Source organism: Octodon degus, unplaced genomic scaffold (assembly GCF_000260255.1).
Source record: "Octodon degus isolate 3935 unplaced genomic scaffold, OctDeg1.0 scaffold00042, whole genome shotgun sequence".
Lineage (NCBI taxonomy): Eukaryota > Metazoa > Chordata > Mammalia > Rodentia > Octodontidae > Octodon > Octodon degus.
Genome location: NW_004524618.1, coordinates 14,749,307 through 14,767,197, shown reverse-complemented (window position 1 = coordinate 14,767,197; position 17,891 = coordinate 14,749,307). Strand labels below are relative to the sequence as shown.

Here is a 17,891-nt window from a genome sequence, read left to right as displayed (position 1 = left end):
ATTATAAAATTCCATTAAATTGTTTTATATTCAAATTTCCAGGGACAAATGATACAACACTGGAATTTGAAATGGACTATATCTCATGATTTTTTTTTATGTTACTTGACTAGTTTCCCTACTTTTCCTTAATAAGGAGGCCAATTCTGTGATTCCATAGCTGTCATCTGCATTTCCATCCCAGTAGGAATGGAGCAGACCACATGAACAAACTCTCTAGGGCTCCAGTGTATGCCAGGACAGGAAACCTGCAAAACAGCAGCAGTAAGTACAAAGAGAAAAACAGGTGACAAGTGAAAGGACTTTATTGGACAAAGCAGCATAATTTTTTATCTAAATAGAAACCACATGAGTTTTTGAACAATCTTTTACACACAGAAAAATTGCCTAACAGAATAGGTGACATACATTACCAGTAAAAGCAAAACAACAACAAAATCATACCAGTCGTTTAAGATCTGCTCCACGTTGGTGACAACACCCTACATTGTCACAGTCTGATTTAAATCATGGAAGATTTAAGCCTCAAATGGAAGCTATGGGGCTGGCAGGAAAGTTTCCAGCTGGCCCATAATTCTGCACATGTGAGTTTAGGAGAACGGAAGATTATGTGATTCAAGACAAATACACAGCCCTGCATTTATGCTGCAGCGCCCAGGTGCTCTGCCACTGAGCGACGTCCCTGTGCCCCCCCACTGCCAGCCCCCTAACCTTTTTGAGACAGGATATCATTAAGTTGTCGAGGCTGGGCTCAAACATGGGACCCTCCTGTCCCATCCTTCCCAGGAGCTGGGATTACAGGCATGCACCATCATGCCCAAGGAGAAAACGAATTCTTTCTACAGTAAAAATCTAATTGGCTACAAATTTGGAAGGCCATGGATGACAAGAACAGAAAGACAAAGTCCTTTCCCAGGAACTGGCCCGGATGTCGAGGACACTCTGGGCCCAAGTCAAAAGAATAAAATAAAAAATAACTCCATCCACTCAAGAGTGGAGAAAGCAGCTGAAGACTCAGCATGCACAGGAGCAGAGCAACGGTGAAGGAGGGAAAACGCAAGGAGCATTTATTACATGGACAATGATGCCAAGGAGCACAGCGACTATCTATTAGAAAATAAACTACAGAAAAAATAATACAACTTGTATATCCACCAACTTATCCAGTAGTAACATGGAACTGTATTTTCTTCAATACTTTCAAGTAATAAAGCATCCCACAGCTAGGGAGTAACTCAGTGGTAGAGCACTTGCCTGGCATGTCCAATGCCATAAAATTCCTCCATGGCAAAAGTAACAAGCTACACAGACAGGGGAAAGCCTCTCTTCCTTTCAGACATTCCCATGAATTTAGTATAGATCTTTTCTGTCAAATTTATTTATCTGGTGGGAAAAATTTATGGAGGAAAAAGCCCCAAACTTTATAAAAAGCAAGCAAGGAAAAATGAAGGCATGAAAAGATCATTAAAGAAAAAGGAGATGAAGATTTCAAAAAGCTAAAACAAAAACTAAACAAGATGTATTACTTTTTCTCTTGTCTACCCTGTGTTGTTTCCTTCCTCTGCAGGGTTTAATTCCAAAAGGCACTGTTCCTGAAAGAGAAAATAAACCATCGTTATGCCATGTAGAAAGACTGACCCCTGTGGATCTTAATTTCTAGTGTAAATACAAGCACACAAAATGACCACTTTTAACTGAAATTATATTCACGTCAACCATGTAAGTGCTTATGTTAATTAAAGCTATTTACACCACCCTTTACAAATATAAAATACAGTTGTTGATACTCTCCTTCAGGTAAGACTATTTGACACTCCCTTGCATGTTAAAGTAGCTGTCCTGTCTATAAGGTCTGCCTTCTCTTTCAGGGCACTGTGAAGGTGACTTGGTGCAACACTGCTCTGTACACAAGACACGGCCTAAGCACAGCGTACTGCACTGTATTAAACGTGGACAAGATATATACCGATTCTCACAGTAGAGGGAAAGGCAATTTGTGCTTTAAATCTAGGATTTTTAGAGCTACTAAGCTCTGTCCCCAAGCTATCTAGCAACAACAGAAAACAGAGGTTTTATCTTACATTATGTGTAAGCACTTTATATTCTCGTGGCAAAGCCTATTACACAGATAAAACAACAAAGACATACACACTTTAACCAACTTGACTAAAAATATGATGGATGATTCCAGAAGTCATGTCACTGCATGTTAATCTATGAAATTAAAAGCAGCATTAAATTTAAGATATCAAACTCAAGCACACAAGACAGCAGTCAGCACTAAAACTGCGTATTAGAACGGTAGAATGTTGTACTTGCAACTCAGAAATTAGGACTTACTAGAAATAGCATTTATAAGAGAAATCATGAGAAAACCCTTGATCCTGCATGAATGACACTGTGCACAGAGTTGAACAATGCTTCTTAAAAGCAAACTTCATAGATTACATAGAAAATGCTTGGGGGCCGGGGAGGTGGCTCAGTGAAATAAGTGCTTCCCCTGGCAAGCATAAGGGCCTGAGTTCAATCCCCAGTTCCACCAAAAAAAAGAAAAAAAAAAAATGCTTTATCTCCACTGGTTCCTATTTCAGATTTGCCTTGCCAGTAGGAGTACAATAGAGAACAACCTGGCTTCTTGAATGATCTCCCAACTATCTCATACAAACTGCACTTGGGCCAACAAAACCACACACCTGAAATAATCAAAGCTTCTCTGCTTTTGGCTCAAAGTATATGAAACTCAAATTATAAGATAACTTCCATCTTTATTGGACACCCTAATTGCATACTGTTCACAGGTAACTTCTGAGAGCCATCTCAGGACAATGAATAGCAGGGCTTTAAAAGAGGGTAACCGTGGGCTTAGAATCGCCAAATCCATTCTCTGGACACGGAGTTACCACATCCTGAAGAAGGGGTAAGGGTTCATTTTGCAATGAAATCTGCTATCAGTGCAGCATTTTCTATTCAATGCCCTTCAGGTTCTCTTCACAAAAAATGTAAAACATGTTTGCAGTGGTAAGGAAAGACACTGGCAACCTCAATAACCTGGGTTCAGGCTCACTAGGAGACCACAAGCCAACTACCAGGTTGAAGCCTGAAGGTGGCATTCACGTAGCAGCCAAACTCAGATCGCGACAGCACAGAATAAAGCACCTTCCAGCAGGCCTCGCTCCCCCAGCTCCGCCCTGACAGCAGGCCTCGCTCCCCCAGCTCTGCCCTGACAGCAGGCCTCACTGCCCAGCTCTGCCCTGACAGCAGGCCTCACTGCCCAGCTCTGCCCTGACAGCAGGCCTGGAGACGCTGCACCAGCACGGGGCAAAAATGCCAAACATGACTTACTTAACTTTTTAGCAGTTTTTTCATTTCAATAAATTTGTTTTGGTTGGTTGGATTGTTCAAGAGGAAGAACAGAATCTGCTCATGTTTTTTAACCTATGAGTGAAAAAAACAGTACAATTTAGTTTCTGAAAATATTAGGAGTGTAAGTCTACTTAAAGGAAAATTTACTCACTTGTCCCTGTAACTCCGTGCAGCAGCAATTCATCCTGTGTGTCTTTTCTAAAAGCAAATGCAAAACAATCAAGTAAGAAACATATCCAACATATGTCTCTTCAGCCAAAAGAAATCAAACCTGAACAAGTATGTATGCATCTGTCCCCTTGCCTGGGTTCCAACTACAAAGAACACGATCCACTCACTTGGACTTTACCTGTCTCCTACAGTGATCTGAATTTTTACAAATTAGCACTCACAGTCCAAGGGATTTTCCATCATATATGGGACTTCTTTTTGGTGAGAATGGGTCTGCCAAATACCTATCTTATGAAATTCCAGAGAAACCCAATCTCAGAACTATCAGCTCTCCTCCTATCAGAATCAGAAGTGAAGTGGGGGCAGGGGGCAGGCAGGACGCCTGACACCTCTGAGGCTCACCACAAGGCTGCTGTCTGACCAGGGACCTCAAACAGAAGACACTGCCTCAACACGGCCCCCTCAGATGGTGACAGGCCTTAGAGCCCTGCCACGGATGTAGAGGAAGGGAAGCGGGGGAGGACGGCCACGCGGAGAGGACAGATCTGGTTAATTAAAAGGACCGTCTTTGCTATCTGTGAATCCACATCTGCCATCAACCATTTGGAAAAACACCTTTGTGCAGCGCGTTCTGAGTGCTGGCTGTGGTGCTCCTTGCCAGATCGCAGGTCACCAGCTGACTGGTCACACGGACAGCAGCATGCTCGCAACACTTCTCAACGGACACTGTGTGAACGTTCTTACTAATTTTTTTCACAGAAAGCATTACATTTTGGCTCAACATGAAATTTTTTAGTAGCTCTATTATTAACTGAGAAGAGCTTCCATTCAATTCCACCAGCCCTAGAAAAAAATTGAAGACTTAGGTTAGTTTTTGAATCTCTTAAAAACAGACATATTTAGACAAATTACCTAAGGTTAATAAGCATAAGGCTTACTGACTAGCTGGATTTTGATATGCTTCGATGTGCTCCTGCTGTTACACCGAAAATCAAATTTATACATTGAACGTTTATTGATGACCTACAAGACTTCAAGCACTAAGCCAGGCATAGACAACAAACAGATAAAGGGCCTGCGCCCAGTGATCTGACGGATAAGCAGGCAATAGTCTTCTGACTCTGAGTCAAACACAAAGCAGACTATGAGAATTAGTGAGATACCAGCTCAGAGGGCCACGGAGCAGGAGCTCAGGAGCACCCATGGAAATGCTCTGCAAGCACTGCTATTTATTCAAATTCCAGCTGGGGCTAGAATGCAGCAAATGTAATAACAAAAAAAAAAAAAAAAAAAAAAAGCCACAAACGGTATCATGCAAATGCTGTTGGCCCTTAAAGAAACCTAGGGCTAAGGAGGAGCAGGACCGGGATGAAAGGTCAGACCCACCCATGATACCACCCTGCTCCTGCCAGGCTACTGCACCTTTGCAGCACAATGAAAAAGACACTCTAAACCTTGGTGCTCTGAAAATATGCTGTAAAAGAAACACAGATTTTAGTACTTACAGTTTTTTTTGTGAGTTAAAAAATAAAGGATAGGAAATGTCTTTGAAAACTGTTTGACATTAGAAATCTGAGGAGGTACTAGAAATACACATTTGATTCAGACTCCGAGCTATGAAACAAAACGAAGAAAATCCCACCAGACATACAAATTGGAAAGTGACTCAACTGTCTACCTTCAAATGAACATTTGATAACTTGGAAAGGGAGTTCCAGGTGGCTCACAGCAATTGGCTGCACTCTGGAAAGAGGCAGCGTTTCAATGTTCCCGTAGTCAGCGTAGAGCACTTTCACATCAGAATCTGATGCCTCCAGAACGACCGCCCGGTACCAGAAATCATCACCTGAAAACAGAACAGAATCTTAGCTAAGAAGTTACTGTTGAACCCAGACCTTAAGACGTTTACTCAAAAGCTACATTTATGTCACTTCAATTCATGCCAAAAATTCTAGTTAAGAGTCTAGATTTACCTCTGTTTTTTACTAAAAAGACAGTTAACAGGACTTCAAAACAAAACAAAAACAAAGACAACTACCAAGAGAAAAGCCCACGTAATATTGGAAAGCTGGCAAACACTTGCATGAACGGAAATGATCTCCCACAACCAAAGCTGGCAGCAGGGACGCCGAGCAGCACCACAGCTTCCATCCCGAGCCCCAGCCCCCAAGGCTCAGCACTTGGTGTTCCTCATTCTAAAGCAGGGGGAAAGATGGAACTGGAAGAATTGGGCTGAGGAAGCAGAGTTACTTTCCAAGACATTAGAAGCTTCCCAAGGTATTAGAGTAGACTTTAGCTCATAAATATATTTACATATAACACCTACTTTTGAAGTTGCTAAAGAGCACGGTGAGCTGCATGTGCAGCGTATTTCAGTGCAGCCTAACACATGCCTTCCCTTGCAGGCAGCTATCCATTTTCTAGGCAGACTGGACTAGGGAACATGAGGCCGAGCAGAGGCACAAGGTTCATCAAGAACACAGTCAAGCAAGCTGAGCATGGCAGGCAGGAGACAACCCTCCTGGGTGAGAGCACTTGAGCAGGTCCACACTGCTAGTGCCCAGCGAGCCAGAGCCGGCAGCACCACAGCACCCTGCACAGGTCACGGGGGTCAAGCCCTGCCGCACATGAAGATACTTCTAACTGCTTGGTGCCCCATCTTATACTGGTGAGCAACAAAGGATCACCAGGTATCTGAGAAAAGCCTCTAATGTGCCAGAGGAGACGAAAACCAATAGGACCTGGGGAAACAGTGATAAATTAGAAGACAGAAAATAACAGTGAGTACCTTGGAGAATATTACATTCTTGAAATAAGAACAAGATAGTATTAGAACACATATACATGTATCCCCCTGGGGGAAAAACCTACTATAAGAAATACAGTATTGGAAATGAAAATTTCTGAGAAAGGATGAAGATAGAACTGAAAAATCACCTTGATAAAGAAAATTTTTAAACAGTGAAATTTAGTAGAATGGTAAAAGTTAGACACTAGAAGACTTAGAGGCACCAAAACAGAAAAGAAGTGAAATTCTGGAAAATTACAGACTTCATGATCCTCTTATGTAGTATCAGCACAGTGATGAGACAGTCCCACACTAAGTTATACTGTAAACTTCAAACACGGAATGAAGACACTAAAGGCCTCAGAAAAGACAAATGTCTGTCCAAAATTTGGAGAATCTGGAACAACGTCTACCTCCTGACCAGAACATCAATAGCTAAAACACAACAAAGACAGTACCTTCAAAATTTTAAGGGAATCCGGGCGTGGTGACACATGCCTGTAATCCCAGTGCTGGAAAGGCTGAAAACAGGAGGATCACTACGAGTTTGAGCTGGATAGTGTCACACACACACACACACACACACACACACACACACACACATACACATGCGGAAAATGACTTCCAACCTTAGCTTTTTTTTTTTTTTTTTTTTTGGTGGTACCAGGGATCAAATTCAGGACCTTGTGCTTGCCAGGCAAACACTTACTTCACTGAGCTATCTCCCTGGCCCCCAACCTAAGCTTCTATATCTATGCAAACTATCAATGACTATTAGGGTAAAATAAAGGGTTTTTAAAACAGAGATAATAATGGAAAACTTATCTTCACGTGAACCTTTTCTCAGTTTCTAGAGAACAGAATAAATACTAGAGGAAAGAAAAAAGGAAAATGAAAGAAGAGATGAGGAAAGGAGAAATCTGGCTAACTAGGTTGAGAATGAGAAAGTCAGCCAATAGAGGCGGACAGTGCTGAAACCACCTCCAGCTTAAAGGTGGAGGATGGGAGTCCGTGTCTAGAGAGCAAAGGCCTGGATAAGACCAGGGCAGAAGGCTCAAGATGCTTCCTGTATGATTACGCAAAAAGTTCTCGGAGGACATTCATGTTAATGCAGAGAACTGGAGATAGTGAAATAATACAGAACACTAACAACAAAGTGTCAAAAAGAAGTTATTCACAGCATTCTACCTGGCTCAGCTCTGAGTGGTGCTTACACAGTCCTCTTAAAATGCTGAACAGTGCATACCTAACTGAAAACCACTACACCTACTGAGAAGAAAATGAGAGGGAGTACAGATCCAACTGTCACAGATAAGAACACTAAAACTAGGGAGTGACATAAGCCAGATGGAGGGGGAGGTGCGCAACATGGACAGCTGCCCCACACACGCCAAAAGAACAAGTTGGCAGCTGCTCATTGACAAAACGCCTATGAGGGAGCGCTGGAATCTGGAATGGTGGTTTCAAGACCCGAGAAGCCCAAGACTGGAGGCTCTGCTTCAGAAAAGCAGGCCCAAACCTCTGTTGGACTCCTGTAACCCAGCTGGCTATGGGTTGGAAGCAGTGCTGTGCATGTCCCCCATCCCAGTGCCACCAACTCTAGTCCTGCTTGGCTGCCATCTTGCCACTAGCTTCATCTGCCCAGGTGTCGTGGTGGAGCGCCTTGCAAACTGCACTCCACTGTTAACACTAAGCCTGGACCTGGCTACAACCCCAGTTTACCTCAGTCTCAGAAACAAACCAGAATACTCACCACAAGCATTACTTGCATTAGTGAAGGAAATGCATTAACATAAAATATTAAACAGGAGAATGGTTAAAGTATGGCCTAACCAGTGGCTATGAACCCCAAGGAAGTTTTGTTCCTTCTTTCAACCCTTCCTTCTTCCTTTCTGTTCTGGGCACTGAACCCAAGGGCTTTGCACTAAGCTATAACCTTAGCCCTTTTTAATTTACTAATTTTGACGCAGGTTCTTGCTAAGTCAATAAACTGCTCAAGACTTGGATAATCCTCCCTCAGCTTTCCAGAGCGCAGGGACTGCAGGCACGTGCCATCACACCTGGCTAATGTCTCAGTCCTTACAGGCTTTGGTTTTTGTTCAAGATATTCACGTACACAGCTCTATAAAAATGTTAGGACTGTAAATCATTTAATGTTACGGATCCACCACAAAATATGGTTATCTGGAGCTCGTTATCTGTAAGTACTAGTAGATTTGTATAAATCTAGTGATATCCTTGTCCTCAAACAATGCAAACAGAAAAGCTCAATGACCCTAAAATATGATTTAAACCCACAACTTCACTTTTCTACCTAATCAAATGAAATATGCATCTAAAATAAAAATCTAAATAATGTCATGTAGAAGAGAATGGATAAAGTATCTCCCCTTGACTGTCTTTCCCAAAAGAAGCTTACTTGTGTATTTGGCACAGCAGGCCTCTCCAATTCTTGGTCTGTAAGAGAGTTGACTTTTCTGAGCACTGCAATATTCTAACAATTCAGCTGTCAATATAGACAATTTTTCTTGATTTTCTAAAATAAATAGATACAACTTTTTGTAAATAAATTCCAATACTGCTATTAACACTATACAACATATTGTCAAGTCTAATCATTCAAAACCTTTTCTAGGGGCCAGGGAGATGGCTCAGTAGAATAAGCGTTTGCCTGGCAAGCACAAGAGCCTGAGTTCAATCCCCAGTTCAAAAAAAAAAAAAAAAAAAAAAAAAAAAAAAAAAAAAACACCTTTCTATATTGACAATATACATTGTATTTTAAAAACAAATATATGCACTATTTGGCTACTTTTTGCTGAAAGGGTGGAAAACTTTGAGAGGGCATGAAGGAATCTTCTGACAGACCAACTTCTTAGTTACTTGGTTATGCTGGGGTGTGCATTCTATGAAAACTTAATAAGCTGTACTTTTGTGATTGTCTGGCATACTTCTCAGTGAGTTGTACCTAGTAAAATTATCCTAATATTGCTTTCACATCAATAGACCTTAAGTCATCATATAATTCTGAACACTGCTGCTTTTTTACTATACAGATTAAATATGAGTTCTGGTAATACTAGAGGTAAATTTAAAAGCAGTTATTGGTTATCATCTAAATTCTACATCTGGCAATTTCAAACAAAGGTTCATTTTTTTTTAGCTTTGAAGAACTGCAAATTACTTTAAATAGGTATCACCAACTTGTACCTAATTTATGTTAAGATACAAAGAAAAAAAGAATTTTTTTCTATATTTAAGAGATTCTTTGACTATACACTTCCAGGAAAGAAAAAGGTAAATTAAAAATCAACTTTATGCATTACTTTCTTTTTACAACATAAAACACTTGTAAATTTTGAAGAAACAGTAAAGCTATGATTATAAACTGGTTAACAGGTCTTTCAATAGCTCTGAAATAGTTCAAAGTAGTTTAAACTCTCTTAAATGGTGAGGGTTAGCATAGTAAATGCAATTCAATACAGACAATCCATGTGTTGAATTAGGAATTACATGGTAATTAAGGACATTGGTTTGCCATAAACAGTTGCAGATTATTCACACCAGGCTACTGAGCAGATGCTGGATGCAGGATATTCCCTTCAGGTTCTCACTGGATTGTTTTAACGACATGTGCTTGCAGGGCTGTGACCATGCAGTGCTATGTCCTCCAAAGTCATCACCTCATCTCTGTCACTGTCAGCACTTTCAGTACCCAGTTTGAAAGAGGACCACAGGCGTTCTGATGTTTGTTCCTTACCTGGCACGTCATTTGGGATAGCATAAAACAAGTTAGGGCTTATGATTTCTAATATGCTTGCCCGCACAGTTTTATTAACTGGCAGTTCTATCGTCTTCCACTGCTCTGCTGAAGAGAAGGCTGAAGACATATGAAACACAATTCTTGCATTAAAGACATAACATCTATTCTTCTTCCCAAGCAATATATTTATGCACAATGTGTTCCTCAAATATCAACATTTCCAAATTGTCAAAATGAAAGCTCTGTATTTCACAAAACAATATATTCAATTTGAGGATTATGTGGACGATAAAAAAGTTCAGTCTATGAGAATCCTTAAACTATTACACTCCTAGGACTGGGGAGATAGCTCAGTAGAATAAGCGCTTGCCTGGAAAGCACAAGGGCCCGAGTTCAATTCCCAGTTCCACAACAAAACAAACAGACAAAAAAAAAAAAAAACTATTATACTTCTACAGGGCATTTCTGGGATATATTTAGTGTAATTCTTCAGAAATACTGAAAGTTTGGGGCTAGAGAGATGGCTCAGTGGTCTAAAGCACCTACTTAGAACAAGCTTGGCAAGGCATCAGGGACCGCGGTTCAATCCCCCAGCACCACATGCCAGCCAGCCCCGCCCCCTGGTGGGCTGAGCTGGCCACACACACACACACACACACACACACACCTCTCTCCCCCCCCCCCCCCTCTCTCTCTCTCTAATAAATAAAAATAAAAATAAAAAAAAATTTAAAAAAAAAAAAGAAATACTGAAAGTTTAAGGGATATATATCTGTACAATGCATGTTATTTGCTAAATAAAAAACTAGTACAATGCTGGTTCAAAGAAATCTTCAATAAATATTGGATTCAATATACATTATTAATCTATTCCTACAAAGCAAATATCTATAGGAAAATGGTTTAATTTAGGATAGAAAAATTCTCATACAGTATGAAGTAAAGGCTAACACAAATTCAAGAAGTGATTTAAAAGTGTTACCTTGAAGCCCCTGGGTGTCAATTTCATGACCGTGTTTATTAACAGGTCTGTTATTGGGCAAATCCTTAGATGGTGAACCAGCTTTTAAAACCAGATTTTCACTAATCAGAACATCACTAATTATTCTGGGGTATGAGGTGGAAAGGTCAGTGAGTTCAACGCCCACTCCCTTTTCAGTGATTTCAACCACTCTGGCTTGGAGTTTTATTTCTGTAACACACATGTGAAATCTTGCTATGGCTTCCTTAGTCCAATATTTGTTTCTAGGCTGTATGTCTGTAAGATAAGAACAGGAACAAAAACAGCATTGGCGTAAGCTGACCTTTTGCTTCTACGGTATCCAGGACTGGGTCTTGGGCACGTCTGTCCTTCAGTTCACCACTTCTGAATCATTTTTAACCATCCTCTGCAATGTATCTGTATCCTCCACGGCTGAATTACAGATAACATACACTCCAATATGTTCATAGTTTAGAAAGCTCCAGATCTTTACTCTCCCCAGTAACATATAGTTACCTGGCACTTTTCCAATAGGTCACAATGAGTACATTTTTTTCCAGATACAAAAGCAGAGAAGGTTTAAATAACTTGCCTGAACATCTCCCTGGCAGTAGGCAGGACAGCTGGCTCGAGAGTCAGTCTCCATTGCACTGCCGCTGTGCTTTTCTTTTCTAGCCTGTCTTCTTCCCTTAAATCACAAATAACTCTTGCTATCACTAGCATTTACTTAACATCATTTCCATGGTAGGGTCACTGTACCAAGTACTAAGTAGAAATCTGAGTGCCAGACCCTCTTCTAATCATTAATTTAATCCTCACAACTCCTGACAGACTAGGTACCATACATAATACGGGCCATCACTTAACTAACCCTTATTCCTAGCCATTTTGCAGTTGCTAACAATGTAATGAGGGGCTGAAGAGATAGCTCAGTAGAATAAGTAATTGCCTGGCAAGCACAAGGGCCTGGGTTCAATACCTGGTTCTGGAAGGAAAAAAAAAAAAAAACAATGTAATGAACTCCACTGTCACTGAACTTTGTGTGATTCTCAGATTGCTTTGGGATAAAGTACTAGAAGTAAAACTGCTAATTTAGAAGGTATGACCATTTGAGGCTTTCAAAGAATTCTGCAAAATGCTTTCAATACATCTATCTTTTATTCCCATCGATAGAGAAAAGCAGCTGCTTCCCTTCTCTGACATGAATGCTGGGTATTATTCAAATGTTAAAATTATATATATTAATGCTTAAATTTATATGTGCTAAATAGTAAAAAAAAAGCAGTTGAGAAAACTTTTATTCTGTACCATACCTACTAACCAGCACTGTATCCCTTGAAATGGAAATTTTAAAAATTTTGATGATATCATTCGGAGTTCATCTGTAGTAACTTCTTCAACATTTCCGTAATCCACAAAATGTACTTTTACATTTCCATTTGGTAGGATTTCCTTGACTAAAGCACGATACCAGTTACCATCACCTAGATTTGACACAAAGATTGTTAGATGGGACATTCCCCTCGTATTAACATTTGAAAGTTTTATCTTGGGGTGACCTTTAATGTAGATAATAAATTTTGTTACTTTCTCTTTACATTCTCAATCAAAAATGCCTAGGTTAAGATTTTTTAAAATCTCACTTTTTGAATATCTTCACAGTATCTTGATTCACAAACCTAATTTGTTCCATGACTTTGGAAAAATAGCAACAATTGTGTTAGGGTGGGAAAGATGGCTGTGGTAGTGTTTGTCACCCATGCAGAGTTTGCAAACAAAAACAAATTCTCACCAAATGCTTTGGTTGTGAATCAAACTATTTGCAAAGAAAAGTTTTTGTGAGCTGAGCTACCACTGTAATCTGAGGGTCAAGGATGTAGCTCAGAGGCAGAGTGCTCGCCTCGTATGTGAAAAAGTCTGTTTGATCCTCAGCCAGAAACAAAACAAAGCAAAACCACCACAAAAAAATCTTACACTCAACTTAACCACTAATAGTTTCGACTGATTTGTTATTTGGCAAAATAGTATGAAAATTAAATTGTAGGAAAAACTCATTCAATGACACTCACAAACTGAGCAAATACTTTTCACAATTAACACATACAGGGTGATCAGGAAAAAAAAAAAAAAGACCCTGAAGTGAACAGCTCTTCTATTACCTAATTTGTTTACAGAAATAGAATTTAGAATTCTGGAAAGAAATCATCAACATAAAGTTAATAAAGTTTAGATGAGAATGTACTATTTGGACGTTCAAAAAGAAAATGAATGACATCTTATTTACTCTTGGCTATGAAAACTACATGCTTAAATATTGGGTGGAAATAAGGGTAGAATGTCAAGAAACAAAAAGGTTTTCATGTCACAATGACATCAACTGCAACTTACCTGCAAAAAAAGCACAACAAGGTTGCCCTATTTCTGCCTTAAAGCCATTATGTAGCTTCTGTTGACAATGCTCTGCTAATGATTTATTCAAATCACTGAGCTTCTCCAAGGCTGAAAATACAATACATATACAAGATTTAATACTCAGAATAAAGGGCTGGCCAAATAGCTCAGCGGATTAAAGTGCCTGCAAGGAGGCGCAGGGGCCCGGGTTTTGATCCCCAGACTGGCTGTATTGGCCCCACCCCCGGGGCACTCTGAGATGGCAATTGAGACTGGACATTGTGGCGTGCACCTATAATCCCAGCTCTTGGAAGGCTGTAAACAGGTGGATCACTATGAGTCTGATGTAGTAGTGAGACCCTGAATACCCTGTAGACCCTTCCCTAAAATAAAATAAAAATTCAAAATACTAGATTTTCCTTAGAGTCAAAAAACATTTGGATTACAAAAATCTCATATACATACCAAAACACATATGAAATACAGAAAAATGCTTTTCTTGACCTAAAGCTTTTATTTAGCTAATACTCTCAACAAACCCATAATCAATGATTTTAGTTGCCACGTATATATAATGTGGCATTACCATTATTATACCAGAATGCAAGCTTTGCAGACAGGCAAGAAACACCGCATGAACACTCCAGTTACATAAAAGCTATCCTGAGAGATAAACATAATTACTACAATGGCTAGCACAGCCAACTGATGCCAGTGATATCAGAATGCCTGTCAGCTCTGCTTGCTGGAGGTTTCACAGAGGAATCTGTAGTGTGATACATCCGATAGAAAAGAGGGTATTCCAAATGGAAGAAGTGGCTCTGAAACACATTGCGTAATTACAGAATTAGGCAGCCAAAATTACTTAGTGGGCAACAGCTGGGCAAACACAGAAGCAGAAAGGCAAGCTCCTGCAGAGGAACAGGGAGCAGGGCTTGGAAAGACACAGGCCACGCAGAGCTTTCAGATGCCAGTTAAAGGGATTTGAGTCAACATGCACATAAAACACTAGCCAATATCTCTTAAGTACTAACAGTGGCTCAAGTCATAGAAGTGAGAATTATGATGAGTTAAAGATTTTGTCCTTCAGATTAGCCCAAATAAAAAAGCACGAAGGCATGCTTTTGGAAGCGGTGCAGAGCAACGCACCCATGCCCTCTTGCTGGGGGTCTGCTTGGTCGGCCTCCGGAAGGATGCTGGCACAAGCACATTCTCTCACCTACAAATCACAATTTAGGAACTCATCCCCAGGTTATAAAGTCAGAGTAAAATCCAAGTATAAGGACTGTTGAGTAATGAAAATTCGGGAGTTCTCCACGGGACTGGAAAAGGAGGCCAAGAGGTGATAATGAATGTGGATCACGAAGCTAACCTCCTAGTGGAGGAAATTCATCGCTTGGGTTTAAAAAATGCTGATGGAAAGTTCAGCATGAAGTTTGGGATCCTTCTTCGAGATGACAAGTGTGCCAACCTCTTTGAAGCACTGGAAGGAACACTCAAAGCAACAAAATGAAGGAAGATTGTCACATACTCAGGAGAGCTACTTTTACAAGGTGTTCATGACAATGTTGATATTATACTGCTGCAAGATTAAGGGGGTTTACACATATTTACGTACTGCTGTTTTGGTTTTCTGATAAGCTGGAATGTTGTCAAAGAACAAACATGATTTAATGTATTTTTATAAAACTTTGCAAACAGAAGGGGACTCGTGTTTTAGAAGTCTTCCCTTTTTTACATCTCAAAAGGAACTGTATGTATTGCACTGTAAAATAAACAAAACCTATTGTTTTCCTCAGGAATCCGGTTGGGATATGTATGCAATGAAGCGTTTTTGGAGAGGTTAGGGGAATATTTGTTTCACAAATAATTCCTAGACATTTCTATAGATATTTGACATTCTGTCAAAGGGAAAAGCAAATGATGACCAAGTCCCACAGGAAACATTCAAATGTTATGTAATAAAAACATAACTGTCTTAAGAAAAAAAAGAAAATTTGGAAACACTAATCTTTTATTCAAACCCTGGTCAATAAATCCACACAATGGAACAGCAGATGCTATGGCTCATATCTGGGTGCCCCAAAACCTCATGCACCCATAGTTGGGGCTTTGGGGGGTGACTTGGTCATAGGCACCCGATAGTGGATTAATCATGGATTGGCTTAGCATAGTTGCTAAGGGTGTAGATGGACTTCCTGAAGAGAGAAGCCCCAGCCTTGGACCACCCAACAGACTTGTAGCCTACATGGACTAGAAAGCCAAAGGAGAAAGGCATGCTGCTGCCTGCACCCCCTGCCGCTCTGCCTTGGAGCCAGACAAATATGGACTGAAATGTCTACACACTGTGAGCCAAAGTGAGCCCTCCCTCCTCTCGACATGCAGTGTCTGGTATTGCGTCTCAGTGACGAGAGTGCAACTAAGACACCAACCAGGTAAGCACAAAAATCGAATGGAGCCTAAACAGCAGTGTGGTGCTCAACTCTGATCCCAGAACAGGAAAAGGGCTTTTTTTTTTTTCTTTCCATTTTGTGTTTGGTACAAGGTCACACTATGCAAGTTGGACTTATAGTGATCTTCCTTTTTTTTTTCCTTTTCAAAGTTTTATTGATAAACATATAGCAATGAGACAGTTTCAAATCAAATCGAAAGTACAGTTTCAACAAATAATACAGTGATCTTCCTTTTTTCAGCCTCCCCAGCACTGGGATTACAGATGTGTGCCGCCACACCTGAACTCTGTCACCAGCTCAGTGCGCCCCGGGGACAGGGCTAGCATGGCACGCAGGACTGGGGATCGAACCCTGGTCCCTGTGCTTGCCAAAGTGGGCACTTAGTCTGCTGAGCTATCTCGCCGGCCCTAGAAAAAGGACTTTTTTGCATGGGCAGAACTGGGGTTTGAACTCAGGCCCTTGCACTTGCCAGGCAAGCGCTTATTCTACCGAGCCATCTCCCCAGCCCAGAAAAAGGACTTTAAAGGAAAATCTAGCAAAATTAAAGTCTGGAGTCTGCTAACAGTATACTACTATTACTACTGATAGTAAATGTATTATGAATATGTAACATGTTGACTGCAGAGGAACTCTCCACACTGTTTTGGCAACTCCTCTGTAAGTCTAAAATTATTCTAAATTTTTAAAGAAACTTTTCTTTAAAAAAGTGGAGAGAACACTATGTTAACTAATAATCCAAATAAAGTGAGAAGTATAAAAGTTATAGTAATCATTCATGGACACATAAAAAAGGAATTCATATATTCACACAAACATATATACAGAGTTTTCTGAAAAGATACTAGAACATTGAGAATAGGAACTGGGATATTTTCTTTCTTTTTTTTGTGGTACCAGGCATTCAACTCAGGCCAGGCAAGCGCCTCTTCTACTGAGCTATCTCCCTGGCCCTGGAAATTTTTTACTACCTGCTCTTTCATAACTTTTGAATTTAATACTGTATGCTTATAAAACCATCAATGAAAATTTTTAAAAAATGAATTTTATCCTACATGAAATAATGGCCTGCCCATTAGGTGACTTTAAATGAAGAATAACAAAGGTCGCAACTGGACAGCCATGCTGAACTCGGTTATTTTATGTTCTCATTTGACAGAAGGAAAAAGCTTTAGAAAAATGAGAATCAGTGATACTCATCAAAATAACTCAAATAAAGAAGAATACAAATGTTTATGAGGTATATAGCAACACTGACAACTGTCATAATTACTCAGAAACTGGCACGCAATATGGCTAATGAGATAACTCAGCGCACTAAGCGCCTGCTTAGGCAAGCACAGGGACTGGAGAGCTACCCCTGATATCCCATGCTGTGCCAGCCCCACCCCTGGGCCCGCTGAGCCAGCCACTGAGACCGGGCCTAGTGGCTCATGCCTGTAATCCCAGCACTGGGGAGGCTCAAAGGAGGATCACTATGAGTTTGAGTTGAGACCCTATGCCAAATACATAAATAAAAAAAATTTAAAAAGAAATATATTGGGGAGTGAAGGCTGGCGGCGAGTGAGTGAGATGACCTGGGGCCACGGGATCCTGAACAGACCCAGAGCGCAGGTCCGGCAAGGGAGTGAGAGGACCGGGGCCGGGGGATCCTGAACAGACCCAGACCCAGACCCAGAGCGCAGGCCCGGTGAGTGAGTGAGATGACCCGGGCCGCGGGATCCTGAACAGACCCAGAGCACAGGCCCCGCGAGTGAGACAACCCGGGGCCGTGGATTCTCATTCAACCCAGGCTGCAGGCCCAGCACGGAACCCTTCAGCAGAACTCCCTGCAAAGAAGCTAGAGACAAGACCCACCCAGCTGATTCAGGAGCAGAACATCTTCCCAGAGAGACACAAAGGGTTCAACTCTAACGCCTGCAGCAGAAAGAAGTGGAGCACAGCAGCCAGATCCAAGCAACACCCATCTGGAGGAATCGGAACTTC

At 40.8% G+C, this 17,891-nt stretch overlaps 1 protein-coding gene and 1 pseudogene across 1 annotated transcript in view; one reads left to right on the top strand and one right to left on the bottom strand.

Annotated features, from left to right (window-relative positions):
• Positions 1–1,559: 1,559 nt before the first annotated feature.
• Positions 1,560–17,891, bottom strand: part of Tdrd1 (tudor domain containing 1) — a 58,264-nt gene continuing 41,932 nt past the window's right edge. Inside the window, exons 17-26 of the mRNA XM_004631547.2 lie at positions 13,453–13,563; positions 12,378–12,548; positions 11,065–11,340; positions 10,080–10,199; positions 8,742–8,858; positions 5,213–5,380; positions 4,150–4,377; positions 3,515–3,561; positions 3,343–3,435; positions 1,560–1,592 (exon numbers count right to left, since the gene is read on the bottom strand). Coding sequence (XP_004631604.1) covers positions 3,343–3,435; positions 3,515–3,561; positions 4,150–4,377; positions 5,213–5,380; positions 8,742–8,858; positions 10,080–10,199; positions 11,065–11,340; positions 12,378–12,548; positions 13,453–13,563 — 1,331 coding nt within the window. The 3' untranslated portion in view covers positions 1,560–1,592. The remainder of the gene's footprint in view (positions 1,593–3,342; positions 3,436–3,514; positions 3,562–4,149; positions 4,378–5,212; positions 5,381–8,741; positions 8,859–10,079; positions 10,200–11,064; positions 11,341–12,377; positions 12,549–13,452; positions 13,564–17,891) is intronic.
• LOC101562986 lies at positions 14,804–15,049 on the top strand (annotated as a pseudogene).